Consider the following 21,284-nt stretch of genomic DNA (forward strand, 5'->3'; position numbering starts at 1 on the left):
ATGGAGCATTCATTAGACCGGCGAGTTCCCTAGTACCAGCAGAATCTCAGGATAATGGAAAGGTCTGGCTTATGGCTTCCGCACGGAGGGGCCTCCCGGAGTGAAGAGTCTGTGGGGAGCGAAGCTCCTGCCGAAGGCCTAGGAGGAAGAGGAAGGAGAGCGAGCGCGAGCTTTGGAACCATAGTGCCAACCGTGGAAGAGGAACACAGGACGCGCGCTGAGGCAGTCGCAACCCCCCGGAGTGGGAGCTGACTCTTGGCTTCGCCTGATTCCCTTAGCGTTTCACTGCAGCCCCTGAGCTGGGTGCCGACATGTAACCTCGCCCAATCCGGGAAATACAGGCAGGAAGGAAAAGATTCTCTAGAAGCTCCTGTCTCTGGAGCTGCTGGCCAACGCTACATAGATCACAGCGCCACATCTTGTCCTAATTAGCCCTACAACGTTGTGAACCCAAGAGCAAGGCCTGGTGTTCTCATTTAGCTCAAGGCCATTTCTTTTTTGAAAGCTGCCCTGGCTATTACGTAATAGTCTTTCAAAAGTGTTCCACCAGCCACTTCACTGAAGCCAAGATTCCTCACCTGTAAAGTGTGATTCTAAATCCTGCGGTCTGTCCTGGTCTTTGGTGTCAAATGTTGCTAGTTTAAAATATGCTCTGAGCACTAGGCGGCATGGGAAAGATCTGCCTTCTTTTCTGAGGTCTAATCTAGTTCTTTCTCTGACATGGCTTATGTAACAGGTTCTATTACATGCTTGCTAAGTGCCTCAATCTACCATTTGTTGCTGCATGCTTCAGAGTTTTGTTTTGTTGTTGTTTGTTTGTTTTAATGGCGGCACCCGCAGCATATGGTAGTTCCGGGGCCAGGGATGGAATAGGAGCCGCAGCTGCGACCTTCTCTACATATCCATAACCCACTGCACCAGGCTGGGGATGAAACTTGCTCTGCCACAGAGACAAGTCGAGTCCTTGGTGGGAACTCCTGCATAGCTCTTTTAATGACAGTGTGTATTTAAAAAATGAAATCTTGGAGTTCCTGTCATGGCTAAGTAGTTAACGAATCTGACTAGTATCCATGAGGTTGCAGGTTGGATCCCTGGCCTCGCTCAGTGGGTGGGGTATCCGGCATTGCTGTGAGCTGTGGTGTAGGTTGCAGGCTCCACTGGAATTCTGCGTGGGCTGTGGCTGTGGGGCAGGCCGGCAGGCAGCTACAGCTCCGATTTGGCCCCTAGCCTGTGAACCTCCATATGCTGCAGGTGGAGCCTTAAAAAGCAAAAAATATTAATAAACTAAAAAATGAAATATTTAAAAACTTTAGACCTTATAAAAGGTAAAGTTAAAGTATTATTGGAAATACAATATTTGTTTCATTTAGAGAGGCTTTTTTAGCTGCAAGTTAGGTTAATTTATATCCTTAGAAATTAAATTTCTTTTTTTTTGCTTTTTTTGTTGTATTGAAATACAGTTGATTTACAAGGTTGTGATAATTCCTGCTGTACGACAAAGTGATTGAGTTCTGTGTGCTATACAGCAGGTAAAATTCATTTTTCTATTTTATGCTTTTCTTGATTTTTTTTTTTTTTTTTTTTGCTTTTTATGGCCCCACATGCGGCATATGGAAGTTCCCAGGCTAGGGATCGAATTGGAGCTGCAGCCACTGGCCTACGCCAGAGCCACAGCAACTCGAGATGTGAGCCTCATCTGCAATCTACACCACAGCTCACGGCATTATGCTGGATCCTTAACCCACTGAGAAAGACCGGGGATCGAATCCGAAACTTCATGGTTCCTAGTCGGATTCATTAACCACTGAGCCACAACGGAAACTCCCTGGGTCATCTTGTTGTGCGGTAGGAAACTGATAGAACACTGTAAATCAACTATAATGGAAAAAATAAAAAATTACTATAAAAAAAAGAATCATGCAAAATATTTCCCTGAAAGGATGTTTAATAGAACGTAAGGTTTAAATTGCCAGCCACTTCTGAAAAGTATTGCACAGTAAAATCTAGGCTAAAACAATAGGATATCCAGACCACCAAACTTAAAATGAACTACCTTGCTATGTATATCAAGTAGTACCATATAGTTTTCTCTAGTGTAGTTTATCTATACTTCTTCAAATCTGCTCCACTTGCAATTCATGTCTATAGATAGCAAACCACAGGGTCATTTTTATTTAGTTCAACTCACTGGTAAGTAAACCGGCAGTCAAGAACAAAATGCTACCCTTGGATTTAAGCAAAGAGAAGAATGCCCTTTCAGCCCCAAAACCACCAATGACCCAGTTTGTTTGGGGGTTTTTGTCTTTTTTTTTTTTTTTGCCTTTTCTGCAGCCACTCCCATGGCATATGGAGGTTCCCAGGCTAGGGGTTGAATTGGAGCTGTAGCCGCCGGCCTATGCCAGAGCCACAGCATCGTGGGATCTGAGCTGCATCTGCAACCTACACCACAGTTCACGGCAACGCCGGACCCTTAACCCACTGAGCAAGGCCAGGGTTCAAACCCGCAACCTCATGGTTCCTAGTCAGATTCGCTAACCACTGTGCCACAACGGAAACTCCCCTGTTTGTGTTTAAATGCTGCCTTCCCTCTTGTCCTTGTGAAATGTCTTTGTGTTAAGGGACAGTATCTCCCCTTGTGCTCTGGATCCTATACCCTTCACTACTGCATTTTCCTCTGAATTTTATCTTTGATATTTTATTTAAAAAATTAAAAAAAAAAAAAACAGGAAAAAAAGGAGTGTCAAGAACACACCCATACCCATTATTAAATTTTCTCCCTGTAGAATTCTGTTGATATGCTAAAAGGCATCCTCTCTAAAAACCTAACAAACTGTCCCTTCACCCCATACTCCTACCCTACTTCCTTTCTTAGCAAAGCTTCTTGAAAGTTATCTACAGTTATCTCTACTTCCCAGTTAATATTTTCTCCTCAATATGTTTCAATAGGACTTTCATCCCCACCACTTCAAGACAATACTCTTCAAGGTCAACACCAACTTCTGTGCTTCCAGATCATGTCAGGCCTCCTTTGCTAGCTCCCATTATGTTTTACTGCTTATGTTTGGAGTACCCTGAAAGTCTGTCTTCTGCCTCCTTTTGATTTCCATTTACACAGTCCCTAAGTGACTTTATCCAATACCATTGCTTTAAATTTCCTCTAATAAGCCAAAGTCTCTCATGAACCTTCAACTCTTAACTTTTCCCAACCCTCCTGATTCAATTTCCAACTGTCTGAGTGGCACCCCCCCCCCCATGGATGACTACTAGCTCAAACTTAACATTGCTCAAATAGAACTTTTTTCTTTCTTTTTCTTTTTTTTTTTTTAGGGCCATACCCACAGCATATGGAGGTTCCCAGGCTAGGGGTTGAATCAGAGCTGTAGCTGCCGGCCTACACCACAGCCACGGCAACGCAGGATTCTTAACCCACTGAGTGAGACCAGGGATGAAACCCGAAACCTCATGATTCCTAGTTGGGTTCGTTTCCACTGCGCCACGGGAACTCCCCAAGTAGAACTTCTGCTGTTCCCTTTCCCCTCCCAGTTTCCCCAATCTTGGATCCAGTGTGGTAGCTCAAATAAACACTGTAAGCATCACCTTTGATTTCATTTGCTTTTCTTCACCACTCCCATCAGCAAGTTCTATCCATTTTACCTCTAAAACATCCCAAGGCAATCTACTCACCAACTCTACCCCTGCTGCCCTCTTCTAATTCATTCTCACATTGAAGATACCACAAAATCCCCCTAGCTTGTGTCCTTCTCTTGCCTCTATAATCTATTTTCCCCACAGCAGCCAATTTTCAATGTAAATTTAATCGTGCTATTCCTGTTTAACCACCCTCTATAGTCTGAATTTTTGTGCCCTTTCCCCCACCCCCCACCCCGCCACACACATGCTGAAATCCTAACTCCCAAAGGTGACAACAATGGTATTAGGAGATGAGACCTAATGCTAAGGTCATGAATGTAGAGCCTTCGTGAATGGGATTCGTGCCTTTATGAAAGAGACTCCAGAGAGCTCCCTTGCCCCTTTTACTGTGTGAGCATACAGTTGAAACAGGCAATCTACAACTTGGAAAAGAACCCTTATTGGAACATGCGCATGCTGGTGCCTTGATTTTGGCCTTTCCAGCCTAAAGAACTGTGAAAAATTTCTGACCTTTTATAAGCTACCCAGTCTGTGGTATTTTTTAACAGCCGCTCAAAGGGACAAAGACATTACCTTCTTCCATCATTTCCCACTGCTCTTAGATTACAAAACCCTGTATGCTCTGGTCTTTGCTGGCTCCCCTCCAGCCTCTATTTTTACCTCTCCCCTTGACTCACTACACTCCAACCATATTGGCCTTTCCCTCCACCCAACACATTAAGCTTTTTCCTTTTTTTTTTTTAAGGGCCGCACCCTTGGCATATGGGGCATATGAGGCTCCCAGGCTAGGCACTGGATCAGAGCTGTAGCCACTGGCTTACACCACAGCCACAGCAATGCTGGATCCTTAACCCACTGAGCTAGGCCAGGGATTGAACCTGCGTCCTCATGGATACTAATCAGACTCATTTCTGCAGAGCCACGATGGGAACGCCAGCTTTTTCCTTTCTTAGGGTTTTGCACTGTTTCCTCCACCTGGAAGACTTTCTTTGCCCCAATTTCAGACAGCCATTCAGGTCTTAACTCAAAAAGTGCACTCAGAAGAGGCCTTTCTCAACCAGTCAATCTAAAGTAGCCCCCAGCCACTCTGTCTCATATCAGCCAACCTTAAGTCTCTCTGTATAACACTCTTCTGCTATTTTTTATTTTTGGGTTTTTTTTTTTTTTGTCTTTTGAGGGCTGCACCGGTGGCACATGGAGGTTCCCAGGCTAGGGGTCTAATCGGAGCTGCAGCTGCCAGCCTACACCACAGCCACAGCCAGGCCAGATCCGAGCGAGTCTGCGTCTCACGTGTCTCAGGGCGACGCCAGATCCTTAGCGCACTTAGCGAAGCCAGAGGTCGAACCTGCAACCTCATGGTTCCTAGTCGGATTCATTTCCGCTGTGCCACAACAGGAACTCCAGCACTCATCTTTTAATATTTATTCTCTAATGTAAGCTCCGTAAGACGTTGTCTATCTTGTTCCCCCCATCTAGAATGGCCCATGTTACATGGTAGGTGTATGATGAAAATTTGTGGAAAGAATGAATGAAGAGCATCAGATACTTAATAATACAAGTCCAAACTAGGAACACTAATCATTTGCAAGAGATCAAAAAGAACAGGCTTTCCTAGCTTATCCCCTGAAAACTCAATTTACATTTTTTTGTGTTTCTTTTTTTGGCCTTGGCAGAGGCATGTGGAAGTTTCCCAGGCCAGGGATTGAACCCAAACCACAGCAGTGACCCAAGCCACTCGCTAAGCTCACAGGTGAACTCTTTGCTTTCCTTTTCTCTAGACATTCAACAATAAGTTACCCCAATAATGTTTCCACAATGAGGAAAAGAACAAAATTAAAAAAAACAACTTATACCAACTTCTGTGATATGGCAAAAATATTTATTAAAATAGTTTTTTTTCCCAAATATGAACTTTATTGGAAGGAGTCCTTCAAATTCACTCTTTCACCCTGCATAAACGAGATAACAAGTACTATATACAGAATATAAAGCAGTAATATTAAAAAAAAAAAATCCCTCCTCAGAATTAGTCCACATAGTAGCACAGTGAATGAAATGGGATTTTTCTGGAACTCAAAGAATTCAAAGTGACACCTTAGGTAATCTAAGAAACCAATTATATTCTTACAGTTTTCCTTTTGGTTCAAGATCAAAAGGGTTAGGTTATTATCACCTGTTTTAAGAGGTAGAATATATGCTTTCTGCTAGTCCATGACTTACTGGTCAGCCTGGTCTCAAGAGATTCCCACACTTCACCCATCTGCCTTTGTGATGGCCAGGAGATCTCTACGCCCCCAAGCAGCAAAGCTTCCTGCTGATCTCTACTTAAGATCCATGAACCGGATATCCATGATGAGAAGGAAGTTCTTAGGCAGGGGGCGGGGGGCTGGGGAGAGCACAGTAAACACTTGATGCTCCAGGTCCACACTGGTCACCACAATGAAGCCAGCCACACTGGTCTCAGAAAGGTTCTCCTCTGTGCCCTCGGCAGTGCTAACACTCAGGAGGTGGTGCACCATATCTCGGCCAGGAGTGACAGGGACCAGCTTGAGCTGATTGTCCTCCTGAGACATGCCCAAGGGCAAACAGGAGTCTGGGATGGTGGGTGCCCCGACTTTGTAGATTTTCACATCTGAAAATTTGACGTTAAAGGCGTGGGGATAGAAACAGCCCCGGAATCCGTAGAAATACTCACGGATTCGTTCATCCCTACATTCCCGCCGGAAGTCCTTGGAGCGCTCAACCACACCCCCTGATTTAGGGAGCAGCACAGTGCGTACGAAGTGAGGCAGGTCTCGTTTCAGCTCATTGTACAGTCGTTCTTGATCCAGGACCACAACGACATCCACCTCAAAAGCTGAGGCCGCATGCACCAGGGCCTGGTAACCAGAGCCCTTGACCCAGCCACAGGTGTTAATGACACAGCCACTCACAGAGGCCCTTCTGTTCACTTCACATCTTTGGTTGAACACATCTGCTAAGCGAGATGTAATCTGCAAAAGAAAGAAGCAAAGTGAGGAAAAAAAAACACCAAAAGAAACAAACCCAAGGCTATTTTATCTTTCTTTAGAACAAGTGGTATCAGGTATAAGAAAAATGACATTTTTCATGGCTGTGGTTTTGACCCCGTAACATGGATTTAATTTTTATTTTGCGTTGCTTCTTCTGTCTCCTCTGTTTCATGTCCGAAATGGAAATTTAATAAATTACTTAAGAATGGGTCCGCAGAAACGTTTAACAGTTTGAGATGGACTTATTTTCAAATTGTCTTTCCTAAAATCATGGAGCAATATACCAGCCGAGAGGGAGCAAAGAGTTTTAATTAGCAAACTTCTGCACAGTTTTCAACCCTGACAGCAGCCCTTCCCTCCACCCCACCTTGGCCCTGGCTCTGACCTTATTATAAAGCTTGATGTTGGTTCCAGGAGTGGTGGAACCAAAATGATACACCAAAGGAGCCTGGATGGAGAATCCCTCTTCAACATCTGCTGGCCGTTCAATGTAGAGGGCCCCCATGGTACCAGGGATGGACACAGAGCCCTGGCCTACATCCAGCTCCACGTAAGTGGGACGGCGGCCCAAGCGCACTGCATAGTTGAGCAGTAGACGGCACACTGTGGACTTGCCCACATCAGTGGGGCCCACTACCATCACCCGGGGACCTCGCTCTTCTTCCTTCTCTGCCTGCCTCCGCATCTGCTCCAAGGCAGTGTGAGTGTTGAGATAAAGCAACATAGGGGTGTCTTTGGAGACATAAGCCACCTCGGTGCGACCACTGAGCTGTAGCGAACAGCCATGCCAAGTGAAAACAGCCACCTTGGCACCAGCATCAAAGGTGAATTTCTTGTTTCGGGTCAGCTCTGTGCCAAAGATTTCTGCCATGCCAGCCAGCAGCTCCAGCTGAACTGACTGAGATGCCTCCACCTCAAAGCGAAGTTCTGTTTCTCGCTCGAGTTCAAATTTAGTTGTTGGCTTCTTGTCATCATTGGCCTCCTCTCCCATCTTTTCTGCGTAGTTGTTGTGCCTAGAACACAAATGTCAGATCTAAACATAAGTTAGGACTCAGTTCAAAATCCTTCACTGGCAGTTTCTCTTTACCCTGCTTTATTTTTCTCCTTATCTCTGATCACCATCCGCTTCACTATATATTTGTTTATTGTCTGTCTACCCTCACAAGAATGTAAGGGTTGGAACTCTAGTACCTAGGATGGGGCTAGACAACCCAAAGGCACCTCTATAAATACACCGAGGGAATAAATGACTCAGAAATAAAAAGAAAGCAGTCTCTACAGATTGACAGACTTGATTTCATCGCCTTCATCGCCCCCTTCACCACTCAACTGGGATATTCCAGAGTTGAAAAGGCAACAGATGGCCACTCCCTAAGCCTCTTAGTCAACAAGAAAGGCGTTAGTAATTCGATGTAAAGCAGAGAATATCGGTTTCCGGTTTCCGACTTAGAAAACAGAATTAAGGCCCTGCTCAGCAACTACTAGGTAGTGTCTTTAGAGAAATCAATCACCTCTTCCTCAGTTGTCAACTGGAGGCACTTCCCCTTCCACACACAAAGTTCTGGGGATTAACAGGGATTGCTGGAGGAGAAAAAAAGTTCGTGAACTAGAAAACGCCGAGGAAAAGCGAAGAATTATCTCTGATCCCAGACCGCAGCTCTAAATCCAGCGTTTGTCCTAGCCTCCCTAGACAGTGAAACCTGTCCACGCTCCAAGGAGGCGACGGTGCGTTCCTAAGCTTATTACCTTACCTGTACAGGCACGAACCCAACCTTGTAAATCAAAAAGCCCTCCTAGGCAGAAACTCAGACCAACTGCTAACCGCGCTCGCCTAGATCCACGCCGGAAACTTGGGCGTTTCCTTACTTGCGCAGTAGAGGAGATGTGGACGCGCGGTGCTCCCTGGGACATGTAGTCGTGCCAGAACCGCTGCGAGCGACCACCTGGCGCAGTCGCTGGGCCTTCTGGGACTTGTAGTTAAAGGATTGTTTTGATCGTGATGTCAGCGGTGGGCGGGGCGGCGGCCGCCGAAGTTCGCGTTTCCACGGGAGGGAAGGGGGTGGAGTGGCGGTTACGCCCCCGCGCGGGGCGGGGACTGGCGGAAGGGTCAATGGACACCAAAGCGCAGAGGATGCGGATGCTCACCGCTGTTCTCCGCTCAACTGCCCTCCGGGAAGGGGAAAGACGGAGGGAAGGGGACATTATTTAGGTCCCATGGTCGCCTGGAAGCGGGGAAATTAGGGAAACTCCATTTGGATACGAGAAAACCTAGGGGTAGAGAAAGTGGAGGAAAACAGCATAAACAGAGACCAACCCGGACCTGAACCGTCACCAATTAACTGATACAGTGCTTGGCCCCTAGGGGTCATTAAAAAAATGTTTTTTGAATAAAAGTGCAAGAATTCTTCCACTTACTCTGTAAGTCAGTCATTTCCCAACAACCTCTCATTTATTTTTGGCCCCACCCGTGGTGTGTGGAAATTTCTGGGCCAGGAATCAAATCCGCGGCACAGCAGTGACCAAAGCCGCTGCAGTGACAATGCCAGATCCTTAACCTGCTGCATTACAAGAAAATACCCACTCCTCTTATTGATCAAGGTGTTTTGTTGGGAACTCTGTTTCCCTCCCTAAATCCCTGGCAGTTATACAAGGTCAGTCATTTATCCAACAAACAACAGGTTGGGCAATGTCTGTACTCTTCTGATGAGCTTGGACTTGGAATCTTGTATTCTTTGCTATGCCGCTTGCTTACTGTGGGACTTTGGGCAAATCACGGGCTTAAACTTTCTAACACCTAGTTTCTTAATTGTAAAATATGGATAAAAACAATACCCAGCCAAAATTGTTTTATTTATCTTTTTGTCCTTTTAGGGCCGTACCAGTGGCATATGGAGGTTCCCAGGCTAGGGGTCTAATCAGAGCTACAGCTGCTGGCCTATACCACAGCCACAGCAACGCCAGATCCAAGCTGCGTCTGCCACCTACACCACAGCTCACGGCTGCGCTGCATCCTTAACCCACTAGGCAAGACCAGGGATCGAACCTACGACCTCACGATTCTTAGTCGGATTCATTTCCTCTGCATCAGGAGGGGAATTCCTTAGCTCTTAAGTTTTTATTAGAGGTTGAGGAGGGGGAGCTACAAAGATGCCATCCATTTGTAGTTTACATTTCACAAAACCCTTTCAGCTATCCTCTTTCACAGCCACCTGTCAAGTCAGCTCTACTCAATTTCAGGTGAGGGAGGAGACTAAGATAGATGAAGGGACTTGCCCAAGCTAGTTCTCAAACCCAAGACTTTGGAGTTTGAGTCCACTTATAATAATAGTGAACGCACAGTGCTAGATGTCACATAGTGTTCTGTGGGCTTTACAGGGGTAAATTTAATCCTCAAAGAATCCTGTGAGGTACAAACACACTGTGATTGTCAGCTCTGCTTACAGATGCATACTTTTTTTAGTCCAGTTTACCTGGTTAATCTGGGTGGAAAAGCCTGGGGAGATTTTCTGGATTGCCTTGTTTCCCACTGGCCCTACCTTAGCATTCACTTTTTTTTTTTTTTTTTTTTGGCCCCACCTCAGGCATGCAGAAGTTCTGAGGCCAGGAATTCGACCCTCGCCCCAGTAGAGACCCCAACTGTGGCAGTGACAACACCAAATCCTTAACCCACTGCACCACCAGGAAACTCCAGCATTCACTTTCAAGAGTGACACCTTCACTTCTCACAGTTCTTTCTTTGAGGGTTTGCTTTAATTGTTTAATTCATTCTCCATGCATGTTATTAGTTCTCCAATTAACTATTAGGTATTTCCTCATCTTTCATTGATTCTTCAGCAGTTCCGTTCTGGTCTTCCATTTGCAAATTTCCCTCCGAGTCAGCTCACCCTCTCCTGTTTCCTGCAGTCTTTCTCCTAAGATCTGTTTCTTTGCCTCCACGCTCTGCCTTGAGACTGTTTCTCCCAGTTTTCTGAAGGTCATCTTTATTTGGATATTGGGTAGCCATCTCAAGCTGAATTTAGGGAGAAGAAACCCCTCCCCTCCTTTAGACCACTCTCTGTTTTGCCTCTTAAACACAGAAATAGTCGGGGCACAACATTTAAACCATCTATGTTTCCCCTGCACTCTCTTTCCTCACTTTCAATCTTTCACTAAGCACCCCAGTCATCTCTGCCCCATCCCCAAATAAATACTGTCCTCACATGTCTTTTTTATTCTCCTTTCCAGCTTAACCCTTATTTTCTTCCTGAGTTAAATCACCTGTTATCTTTTTTGCTTCTAAACTTTCGATCCTTGCTCTCAACAACTACTCACTTTCTTTTTCCCACTTCCCACTATTTTCCTCGACGAATTCCTCCTCCACTTACATTCCCCCCCCCTTTTTTTTGTCTTTTCCAGGGCCACATCCAAGGCATATGGAAGTTCCCAGGCTAGGGGTCTAATCGGAGCCACAGCTGCCGGCCTATATCACAGCCACAGCAATGCCAGATCCAAGCCTCATCTGTGACTTACACCACAGCTCACGGCAACGCTAGATCCTTAACCCACTGAGCGAGGCCAGGAATCGAACCTGCAACCTCACGGTTCCTAGTTGGATTCGCTAACCACTGAGCCACGACGGGAACTCCGTCCGCTTACATTTCCCTTCCCGTCCGTTGCTCAGACAAGAACATTTCTCTCTTCTTTCTTTATTCAGTTCTCAATCCCAAACCTCTGGGAACATCATTCAAGATACCCACATTGTGTTTTCAGAATTTACGTTAAATCCCAGAATCTTCCCAGAGTAAATATTCAGAATTCCCTTCACTTTTTCATACCCAGCTAGCACTGCCTCCCATCAACCTCATTTTCCTTTCTTAACATCCCCCCCACCTTCTCCCTTGTGAAAAGTGCTTCATTTTCTGAACGTTAGCCTTGGTTAGAAATCAGGGTTTTTATTTTCGAGGGATAAAATGGCCACATTCTTTAGCCACATACCCAGGGCAACACTTCATGAGCAATATTCTGGGTTAAATGAAGTATCACTGGAAACCGTCAGAAAAATAACACTGAAAAATGTTAAGCTCTTCATAAGACACAATTTTGGCATGTACCTCTTGAGCTATCCGAATTTAATAGTTGTAAGTCCTCTCTGGGTTTAGGGGTATTAAGTTGAGAACACTGTTTTGAAATGACAGTAACCACTGTTTACCACGTGCCTATCACCTTGGCGGCATTTTTTAGGTATTGAAATGCTTTCTCACTTCACATCTCCATGAGGCAAATATTATTCGCTTCCTTTACCAGAAGAGGTAAACAGGGTCTCAAAGATTATCAGCAACTTGCCCAGTGGTTCCTAAGTGTGTTGGCAGAGCTGGGGTTCCACCCCCAGGTCTCTCCGCGAGCAGAGCCAGACACTTGGACCACGTCTGAAGCTGCACCTCAGCTGCTGTTTTGTGAGCACCTTCTGTATGCAAAGCTCTGCGCTAAGCGATGCAGTCCCGGGACGCAGAGAAGAGCTTCCCAGAGGACCTGCCTCAGGAAGTTTACAGCCCGGTAGAGAATCTTATGTAATGTGGGAGCCTCTGTCCATGAAGCACAAATAATTTGGAAGTAGTTAAGAGGTTCCTGAACGTGAGATGTCATATTTAGTCTGTGACTCCTTCGGGGGTATTGAGTTGAGGCTTTGAGGCTTGAAAGTGCCCCGTACAAGCTTGGGGACACTCTATGTCATATGTGACAACGAACACGTCTTTCTGTGCCCTGCATCAGGGCTGGTATCAGAGATGAAACGGGAAAGGTATCATCTTGAATGTGTGCACGCGCCTGACTCTGCATCCATCTCTCACCGTCACCCGTCTCGCCACCTCCTTTCCTTCAGCCCTGCCACCCGTACTCCATCCTTGCCCAGCCCCGTCCTTCCCCCAGGTTCCTGCCTTCCTCCTCAGCAACCAGCCTCTCCTCTAGCACCCGCTCCCCTGCCAGCCAGACCCTCTGCTGCCACCCCTCTGCATCCCTCCTCCGGCCCCATCCCTCAACGCCTGCCCCCTCCCTTCCTCCCAGCCCGCCTCCTGTGTCTCCCAGCCCTGCTCTGACGTGGGAGGTGAGGGGGGTGGGGGGATGGATGACTCACAGTGTTATGATGCAGCTCCACAACACACAGCTACATTCACCCACAGACCGAGGTACAGACGAGAGACAACCTCTGGCCCCCCCAGCAGCTGGCCAGCTTTGCAGTCCCAGTCTTGAGCCCCTAACTAACCTCCCCCGCCCCCATCCCCTTCCCAATTGGAGGAGCGGAAGGAGAAGAGAGAAGAGTGAGCAGAGAGATTTGAAAGAGAGAGAGAGAGAGAGAGAGAGAGATAGACGGAGATCTCTGGAGCCGACCTCAAGGTGAGGGGGCAGCCCTTCTCCAAATGAATCTTTTCCCCTTTGCAAATTTCCTCCTCCTGCTGCGTGTTGCTTTCTCCCCTTTGCAAAAGCATTATTCATCCACCCTTTGTCCTCCCTTCCCCCTCCCCGCTGCCTCCGCTCCTCTCTCTCAGCTCCTCCATCCCTCTCCAAGCTCTGACGGTTCCCGCACTTATTTCCCGGCAACTTTGGCTGCAGCATCAGGCATCACTGTTTATTGTTTTGCTACCGGTGCAGACCCCAAAGCCCGCCCTGGGAGCTGGCTGCGCTGCTCATTATTTGGACCATACCATACTGAGAATGCCAGCCCGGGGGCGCCGAAGCCTCACAGCTGATGAGAAAATCCACCGTGAGCAGGTGGCCCCCTCCCTTTTTTCTTTTCCCCTAAGAGGCACAGGATTCGCACCTGGTTCCTGGAGCCTCCGCCTCGGTGCCTCTGCCGTCAGCGCTGGTTGCTCAGCATCCCCCTCCCCCAGCCCTCCCTCTCCCCAACCTCCCACGGTCCAGCCCCATCTCACTTGGGGGGAACATCCTCCCCCCCAGCCCTCAGCTTGCCTTTATTTTTTTATTTGTATTTTCCCCCCAGTCATGTGCCCAACTTGCTTCTCCCGGTAATCTGAGATGGGAGGGGGGGATAAGTGACCCTGACTCTCCCCACCGCCCCTCCTGTGAGGGGTTCTCTGGCTTCTCCTCCGCTGGATGGGGAAGCAGGGGAGAGAGAGAGGGAGGGAGGCGTGCCGGAGGCTGGGGTCGGAGTCTCAGAGCAAGGCCCCCTCCCTGGCCCCTGGAAGGTGTGCTAGGTGGAGTGAGCGCTGCAGGGGGGACTCGCAGGCAAAGTTGCAAGCGGACCTGTGAAGTGGAGGCCAAAGTGTTCTGCTGGTGCCAAGGGCCCATTTCCTGCGGCCAGAGCCCAATGTCACCCTGAACTCAGCCCAAGGTGTCTTCCTGGGCCCCGGCAGGGGGAGAGGGTCGAACTGAAGATGCTGTCCGTCGGGGGCTGTCATAGGGAGACTGCCTCTGGGACGCAGGAAGCACTGGAACAGCTGGGGTGCTGGTGGCCATCGCAGAGGACAGGACAGGACAAGATCCTGTTTGCCCTGGCTGCTCCGAGCCATGCTGCCTCTGCTCTGCCTGGTAGCCTAGCATTGCCCGAGCATCCAGCTGGCATCTTTGAACAGGACTTGGGCTAAACCACCTACAACGGGTTTGAAGGCTCCACAGAGGAGAAGGCAGCAGCTCACTTGCTTATCAGAGCCAACAGGGGACCCCTCCCTCCTTATCCTCTGCCTCCAGCACCCTCTTCCGCTCTGGGACTGGAGTCTGGGCATCTTCTTCAAGGTTCTTAATCAGAACCCAACAATTCTTTTATCTCATGCCACCCATAGAGTCACGCTGTTTGTCCCTGCCCCTGGGAGAAGGTGGAAAGAAACACTCTCTGCCTTGTGCCCCAAAGCACGGGTTTTAAGAGCCCCCTCTTGAGCTGCCCATCTTAGACATTGTTCCCACACTACACAACAAGGTCCAGGAGTGCAGCCTCTCTGACACCGTCCGTACTTCCTATTGGTTCCAGCTGTCAGATTCTCCCGAAGGAAAGATAGGCTGGGTGCCCAAGTCCTTAACTGAGGGCTAAGGCAACAGTTACAGAGGGCAGGGGAGAGGGGCTGAGAAGACAGCCAGGTGCTGCTTCTGGGCCAGAATGAGTGGACTGAGGCGCAGACTTGGGCTGCAGCCGCATCTGAGGTCTTTGGTACCAGAGGAAACATCCATCAAGTTCTAGTTTTCAGCACGCAGGTCCCCAGCGCAAGAGAGGGCTGGAGCGGAGTGCATGCGCACCTGCCGGCCTGTTCTCCTTCCCTTTCTCACCACGCCCCTCCCTCCCACACAAAGTGTATGATGGACCAATTACATTGCAACTGGAAGCCAGAAGAAAGAAAAAAATGCCAGGCACCCCCAACTTTTAAAAAGCTTTGAGCCCCAGAGACACGGAGCCTACCCAGTGCATGTGGGATGCAGGTCTGCAAAAGAACAGAAAATCAAGGAAAGAGCACTTGCAAATGACGTTGCTCCCATGGCAGCGCTTGTGCCAGCGGGGCGGGCTGCTCTCAGTGGAAAATGATGGAGGCTGCTCTCGCCCCAGGAGGGAGACACCACCTCCTGGGCTAGAGGCCTGGAACCGCTGCCAGGCTTGCCAGAGCAGACTTGACATCCAGGGCACAGGGAGACACAGGCTGGATGCTGAGGAGGGTGGATGGTCATGGGGGGAGGAGGGTAGAGGGGAGCGGGTCCCATCTTTTCCATCCCTCCAGGAGGGGCTCTTTACGCCATCGTGGCTCTTCCGATGCACCTTCTCCTCTTCCCAGGTGACTTCTATTTCTATCTGGTTCACGTCTGGGGGGGCCCTGGCCGGGCAGCCCCCCCACATTTCTCCTGCCCTGAAACACGGCTCTAGCCAACCTGCTCCGCTGCTTCACCTGCGACCGTCTGTGCGGGGGCTGCACGGCGCCAGCCCCGCCTGCCCGCCAGGGCATCGTCCTCCAGCCCGTCATGCCCAGCTGTGACCCTGGCCCAGGCCCTGCCTGCCTCCCCACCAAGACGTTCCGCAGCTACTTGCCCCGCTGCCACCGCACCTACAGCTGCGTCCACTGCCGCGCACACCTGGCCAAACATGATGAGCTTATTTCCAAGGTATGCCAGGTGGGAGCCTGCCACTCCCTTCCTCTCCCCCACCAGGTGTGTCCAAACCTCACCTGGGGTGAGGCCACAAAGTCCGTCCTCCCTCCATGCCCCTGGGGGTTTCTGGCTGAGGGTGACCCTAGGGCCAAGGGCGACTCCATAGTCACTGTCTGTCCCATGTCTCCACAGTCCTTCCAAGGAAGCCATGGCCGAGCATACCTGTTCAACTCCGTGTGAGTCTACTTCTTGTGCATGTGAGCTTGTGTGTGTGTGACTCTCCTGTGTGCAGAAAGGGGGTGAGCCAGCCAAAGGTAGCCTTGCGCCTTCTGCTCTTGTCTCTCCTTTTGCCCAGGGGCTCAGAAACTCAGTCTGCACATCTTTGGTGGGGCATCTGGGCCCAGCCCTGGAGAAAGGCCACCCAGGCACTAGACAGAGAGGGGTGGATTGCTGAAGCCAGGGGCTTCTAGCTGGGCGGGTTAAGCTTTCCCCAGACGGAAGTTCCTTTGGGCTCTTTGGGGGCCAGACTGACAGGGCCATCCCCCTGGGTGCTGGGTCCTTTCTGTTTCCTGAGACAGGGTCAACGTGGGTTGTGGGCCAGCTGAACAGCGCCTCCTGCTCACGGGGCTCCACTCAGTAGCTGATATTTTCTGCGAGAGCTGCAAAACCACCCTGGGCTGGAAATATGTAAGTACCTGGGGAGAGGGGCTGCCCTTTGAAGTGGCCCGTCCCCACAGCCCTTCATCCCCAGGGACCAGAGGGAAGAGGGGGCTCGTAGTTGGGTTGGAGTAGGTCGGGGAGGCTGGGGGCAGTAGGAGGGCCTGGCAGAGAACTGCTTTGTCCTACAGTTGCCTCTTCTCCTCCGCCAGGAACAAGCTTTCGAGACAAGCCAGAAGTACAAAGAAGGGAAGTACATCATTGAAATGTCACACATGGTGAAGGACAACGGCTGGGACTGAGGGGCTCAGGCAGGCTGTGCCCTTCCTCCGCATGCCCCACCCTCCCCACACCTGTCCCCTGGCCCTGCCAAGCAGTCCATACCAGCATGAGTACTGCCCCACCCCTGGGGGGAACCCGGCTCCCGCCAACCCCTCCCCCACCCCCACCTCATCACTCCCAGGCCCCTTTGGAACAGGGGTCTGGGGTACCCCAGGGGTGTTGATGGCTCAGGAGTGGGCAGCAGTCAGGGGAAGACAGACTGGGGGAAAGGGATGGTTGTGGGTCCTTCTAGCCCCAAGGTCCTGAAAATTGTGAGGATGGTAGGGTGCAGACTCAGGCAGAGAGGACCATGAGAGGAATCAGTGTTTACTCCACCTCTGGAAGTGAGCGGAGGACAAATCTCGAGTCATGGGGCTGGTAGATCATGGCCACAGAACAGCAGATGAGAAAAGGCTCGAGCTGGAGTGAAATTTTGGCTTCAGACACCAGGGTCTCTGAGGGTGAAGTTTCCCACCCCCATGCGTAGGAGAAAGGATCTGGGGGTGGAAGAAAAAAAGAAAAAAAAAAACCAAAAACCCAAATCCCAGGCCCTGGGAAATAATAAAAAAATCACAGGGGTTTCCATTTCACTCCACTTGTTAAGTTTATCTTGGCACTAAAGAGGCACTTTTGAGTATCTGACCTTTGCTATTGGGTGGGGCGGGGAGTGGCCCCTGGAACAGCCCCCACCCCCAGCTGGCAGTTTCCAGAGCAAGCAGTCTTAGTGGGTGTTCTCCGAGGCCCAGCCACTGCTCCAGGGACCCAGTCCCTTGGAGGGAAGGTGGGACATCAGTGCTACGGGGGCCAGGCTTCCTCGTGGCTGCCACCAGCGAATGAAACTTTTGTATGATACATAAAGTGTTTGGGTCTATTTTTAATAAAAAGGGGAAAAGCAACCAAGAGGCGCTCTATCCTCTGACTTTTCTTCCTGGAGCAGAACCATAGACTATCGAGTCACACCTCCTCACCACCCCCACCCTGAACTGCCCCTTCAGACCACTAGGGGGCAGCAACTGCTTTGTCTATGGCAAGATACAAGGGATGGAGATTCAAGTGAGGTTTTACTTAATGAGATGGATTTTGTGAGTGCTATTCCAGCTGGAGCATCCAAAACTGCTTGCCTTTTGGAGCCCTTGACAACAAATCCATTTTTGCCTGGATTAGGCGTCTGGAAAAGCTTCATCCCAGAGCAAGGGTTTTCTTGGGTCCCAATGCCTCTCAGCCTGGCTCTGGAAATGTTTTGGTCAGCTCATGGCCACACTTAAGGCTAAAAGGAAAATCGATCAGCCAAGGTGCTGCCCTGGCAGCTGATACAAAGTGGAACAAAATAGCTCAAAATCACAGCATCAGTGCAGCCATGTGACCCAAGTGCCATATTTGGCAGTGATGGGAAATTCCTATTGTTGTGGGGTCACTGGCAACAGCAAGGAGGATGGTACGTACACATCACAAAAATCAGTTTTTGTAAGCTAGTTGTTACTTCCAGATTCGCTCATGGACACTGTAAATATTCGCAGAGCACCTCTTACTGGCCAGGACTTGTTCAGCACTGGGAATGCAGTGGCGGACGAGGCAGTCATGGCCTGACCTCATGGAGCTTGCAGTCTAGTGGGAAGACAGACAGTAATAACCAGGCACTTCCAGAAGGTGACAAGGGCTCTGAGCAGAGCTGGGGGAGTAAGATCGGGAGCTCACAGGAGAGGCTTAGCCTAGATTTGAGGAGTGAAGGAAGGCTTTGCTGAAGTGGTGACTAAGGGGCACTTAAACAATGAGAAGTTGGGTGGGCAAAGAGGAAGAGAGCGGAGTGGGGGATATATCAGGCCAAGGGAACCGAGTGTCAAGTGGCTCAAGTTAATGTGAGGAGGAAATAAAAGTCTCCTATGACTGGAACATAGACTCAAGTGGGTGAGAGGTAACACAGGCAAGACAGACAGGGGCCATAAAACACTTAGGGGTTCCATCTCACTTCATTCTCACCTCGAAACACTTCAGCCTTAAGGAAATACAGAAAATGTCTTGGCTTTTAACGAGTGGCATCATCGAGTGGCTGTTTTGCGTCCAGAGAAGAGGCTCAAAGAGTATTGTTAAGAATGAAAAAAGGGACATGAAGCTAACTGTACCATCTCAGATTCTGCCGTCACCGTCGGAATGGGGAGGCCGTCTGGGCGGAAGAGAACTGGAAGACACAGGTGCTTGAAGGCAAGTCAAGCCATGAGGAAATGACAACCAGCACCTCCATCTGAGAGGCCTCAGGGGTCTGTCCCATCACTCAGTTCCTTCTCTCAGGCTCTCAGCAAAGGACCAGAAACCTGTCCCTCTCGGTCGCACTTCTAGCACCAAAGTTCAGGAAGGCTTGTCAAGTCCCAAGCACTGACCTTGAAAACCAGGCACAAATTAGCTGCCTTCTGAAAGCTCCCCAAGTTTGCCTCTGAACTGACTTATTAAGCCAACTGGCACTGTGGGAAACAGGGAAGTAAACGGCGGCCAGTGCTCTCAAGTCCTTTGTCACCTCTCTTGGAAGAATCACTCTGTGGCTCAAGAGACCCCATCTCCTCTCTAAGATCAGGCCATGGGTCATGCTGTCCAATTCTTGGATGCCTAGGCAGGTGGACCTTGGAGAAGCACCACTGTCAAGGGCCCTGCGACCAAGAGGGGCCGTGCTGGGAACTGAAGGCGGAGATGACTTCTTTTTATGCCCAAGAGCCAAGGAAGGAGCTGCCAGTGTGGAATGCCAAGGACACACAGGTCTCTGTCCCTGGGGAGCAGTGAGCCCTTTTTCCCATTCCTGTGCCCCCTCCCCCACTTCTCATGGAAGTCTACTCTGGTCCCAATGGTGATGATCCCAATCTTCTCTCCACCAACCAGCTCCAAGCTGTGTCTGGAAATTCCTCCTTCTTAGCCAACAAGCCACGGCTTTTATCCTTAAAGGCCTGAGCCTTTGGAAGTTACCCTCATACAACCAGCAGGTGGCATCAAAACCCTCCCGCCCCCTCCCTGCCCCAACTCCAGCAATCGCGTCCTCCAGAATCTAATCAACCCCTCTCCAAAGAGCTCCCCAAGACTGGAGAGCTGTCAGTCTTGGGACAGGATTAGATTTAGACTCTGCCACTGAAGAGCTCAGTGTTTTCATCTGTAAAATGGGGATGTGGCCTGCTGACGTCATTCGGTTCACCGTAACGTAGTTGGTGTCGAGCACAGGCACTGCACGTGAAACTGCTCCAGAAACCGTGAGCCCTCCCCTGGCCCCCACTTCCGTGGCTTCCCAAATTCCCACCAGGGTAGCTGATTGGTGCCCAGATGGGAGAAGAAGTCTGGATGCTGAGGAGGCAGCCGGCGCTGGGTAGCACTACGTGGCCAATGCCCTTTTAACATTGCACTGCTAGTGATAGGTGCAGACAGTAGCACAATGTGAAAAGAGCTCCGGCCCGCAGCAGAGGCACGCCGGCCCTGCCTCCCCGCCCCTTCTCCCAGTACCCGGGCCACTCAGCTCTCTCAGCCTCCCTCTGCCCCTTCTCATCTTCAGTAGTTTCCTCCCTTTTCTTCCGTTCTCCCTGCTAATCGCTCTTTGCCCATCATGCCTCTTTTTACCTTCTTCTCTAACACCCTTCCTGGCTCGGAGAGACCACCTTTTTCTGGAGCTTTGGGGGCAGGAGGTCCAAGGAGGCAGCGGAAGGGATGGATACCCTGAGCTTGGCACTCAATCTTCACAGGAAATGACTGAAAGAAATCCCCCCCCCCCAATTTGGGGGTGACTCACACGAAGCCATGTTTATCTGGATTTGTATCTCTGCCCAGCTTCCACCTAGGAGAGCAGCTGGCTGACCAGGGCTGCAGGACCTTCTCCTCCTCCCTCGTCTAAAGTGTGCTCTCCTTTTTAGTTTAGATAAGAGGAAGTTCTACAGCTTAAGGGGGCAGCCTCAGATGAACCTTCGGGACCTGAGGTGGCGGGAGAACAGTCACAGGTCCCCAGGCCGCACAGAGAAGCTTCCAGGTCTGGAGGTGGAAGTTGTGGGTGAAGTCCCACCTCTGCATCTCCTCTTGGAAGTCTTCAAAGTCCACTTAATGGATTCAGCCTAAAGCAAAATGGCGCAGGCGACTCCCTCACCATGAGAGACAGGCTTTCACTGGCAATGGGATCAGAACCTGAGCAGTCTCCTGTTTTATCCAGGGACTCCAGGAAAGGAGTGTTCGAGCCCACCCAGAACTCCCCCATTCCATCCTGCTCTAAGGGGGCTTAAACCCTGGATAAACCATCCTGGGACTGGACCCAGGTTCAAAGCCAGGCAGAGCTCTCGCGTGGCACATTCCTAGCTAGAGCTGTGGTCTGGGAAGCTCAGCTCCAGTGCTGACCTGGAGAACCAGGTGCAGCCCAGAGGGGCAGCAGCTGTGGGGTGGTCCTGTGACCCCCTCTGGGAGATGTCCCTTCACAGCTGGCAGAGAAATGGAACACAGAATCCCAGTTGGTAGCTCTTCCTCTAGGCTTCCCCTCCAGCTGCCTCCCACCCGGTCAGGAAGCAGGCGAGCATCTCTCCCACTTTCCCCGGCAGAGTTTGCCTCCGTGATCTCCAAGCACTGGGCCCTGCCCCA

At 50.1% G+C, this 21,284-nt stretch overlaps 2 protein-coding genes and 1 non-coding gene across 6 annotated transcripts; 1 reads left to right on the forward strand and 2 right to left on the reverse strand.

The window, feature by feature from the left end:
- On the reverse strand, positions 5,509-8,560 carry CLP1 (cleavage and polyadenylation factor I subunit 1). Of its 4 annotated transcripts, none has more exons than XM_005660899.2 (4): positions 8,414-8,531; positions 8,174-8,243; positions 7,048-7,675; positions 5,509-6,644 (listed from the first exon to the last, which is right to left on the reverse strand). In XM_005660899.2, the coding sequence occupies exons 3-4, from the start codon at positions 7,651-7,653 to the stop codon at positions 5,973-5,975; spliced, it is 1,278 nt and encodes a 425-aa protein (XP_005660956.1). In that variant the 5' UTR covers positions 7,654-7,675; positions 8,174-8,243; positions 8,414-8,531; the 3' UTR covers positions 5,509-5,972. The 4 variants fall into 4 exon arrangements, with proteins under 4 accessions (XP_005660956.1, XP_013849767.1, XP_003122764.1 ...); XM_013994313.2 differs by having other exon boundaries at positions 7,048-7,695; XM_003122716.3 differs by lacking the exon at positions 8,174-8,243 and having other exon boundaries at positions 8,414-8,560.
- YPEL4 (yippee like 4) lies at positions 12,721-17,597 on the forward strand. Its single transcript, XM_003122717.5, has 5 exons — positions 12,721-13,031; positions 15,410-15,734; positions 15,912-15,955; positions 16,298-16,406; positions 16,589-17,597. Exons 2-5 carry the CDS (start codon positions 15,594-15,596, stop codon positions 16,676-16,678), a joined length of 384 nt encoding a protein of 127 aa, XP_003122765.1. The 5' UTR covers positions 12,721-13,031; positions 15,410-15,593; the 3' UTR covers positions 16,679-17,597.
- Positions 20,047-20,125, reverse strand: MIR130A (microRNA 130a). The gene has a single exon (NR_038513.1). It is a non-coding gene; the product is annotated as a microRNA 130a (primary transcript).

This window comes from Sus scrofa, chromosome 2 (assembly GCF_000003025.6).
Source record: "Sus scrofa isolate TJ Tabasco breed Duroc chromosome 2, Sscrofa11.1, whole genome shotgun sequence".
Classification (NCBI taxonomy): Eukaryota; Metazoa; Chordata; class Mammalia; order Artiodactyla; family Suidae; genus Sus; species Sus scrofa.

What these genes read in the sequence shown, in the direction of transcription:
- YPEL4 (XM_003122717.5), top strand. Translation starts at nt 15,594, where the DNA reads ATGCCCAGCTGTGACCCTGGCCCAGGCCCTGCCTGCCTCCCCACCAAG. An exon ending in ATGATGAGCTTATTTCCAAG is followed by an intron (nt 15,735 to 15,911) that starts GTATGCCAGGTG and finishes ATGTCTCCACAG; the next exon opens with TCCTTCCAAGGAAGCCATGG. An exon ending in CCACCCTGGGCTGGAAATAT is followed by an intron (nt 16,407 to 16,588) that starts GTAAGTACCTGG and finishes CTCCTCCGCCAG; the next exon opens with GAACAAGCTTTCGAGACAAG.
- CLP1 (XM_003122716.3), bottom strand. Translation starts at nt 7,653, where the DNA reads ATGGGAGAGGAGGCCAATGATGACAAGAAGCCAACAACTAAATTTGAA. An exon ending in ACATCAAGCTTTATAATAAG is followed by an intron (nt 6,645 to 7,047) that starts GTCAGAGCCAGG and finishes TTTCTTTTGCAG; the next exon opens with ATTACATCTCGCTTAGCAGA.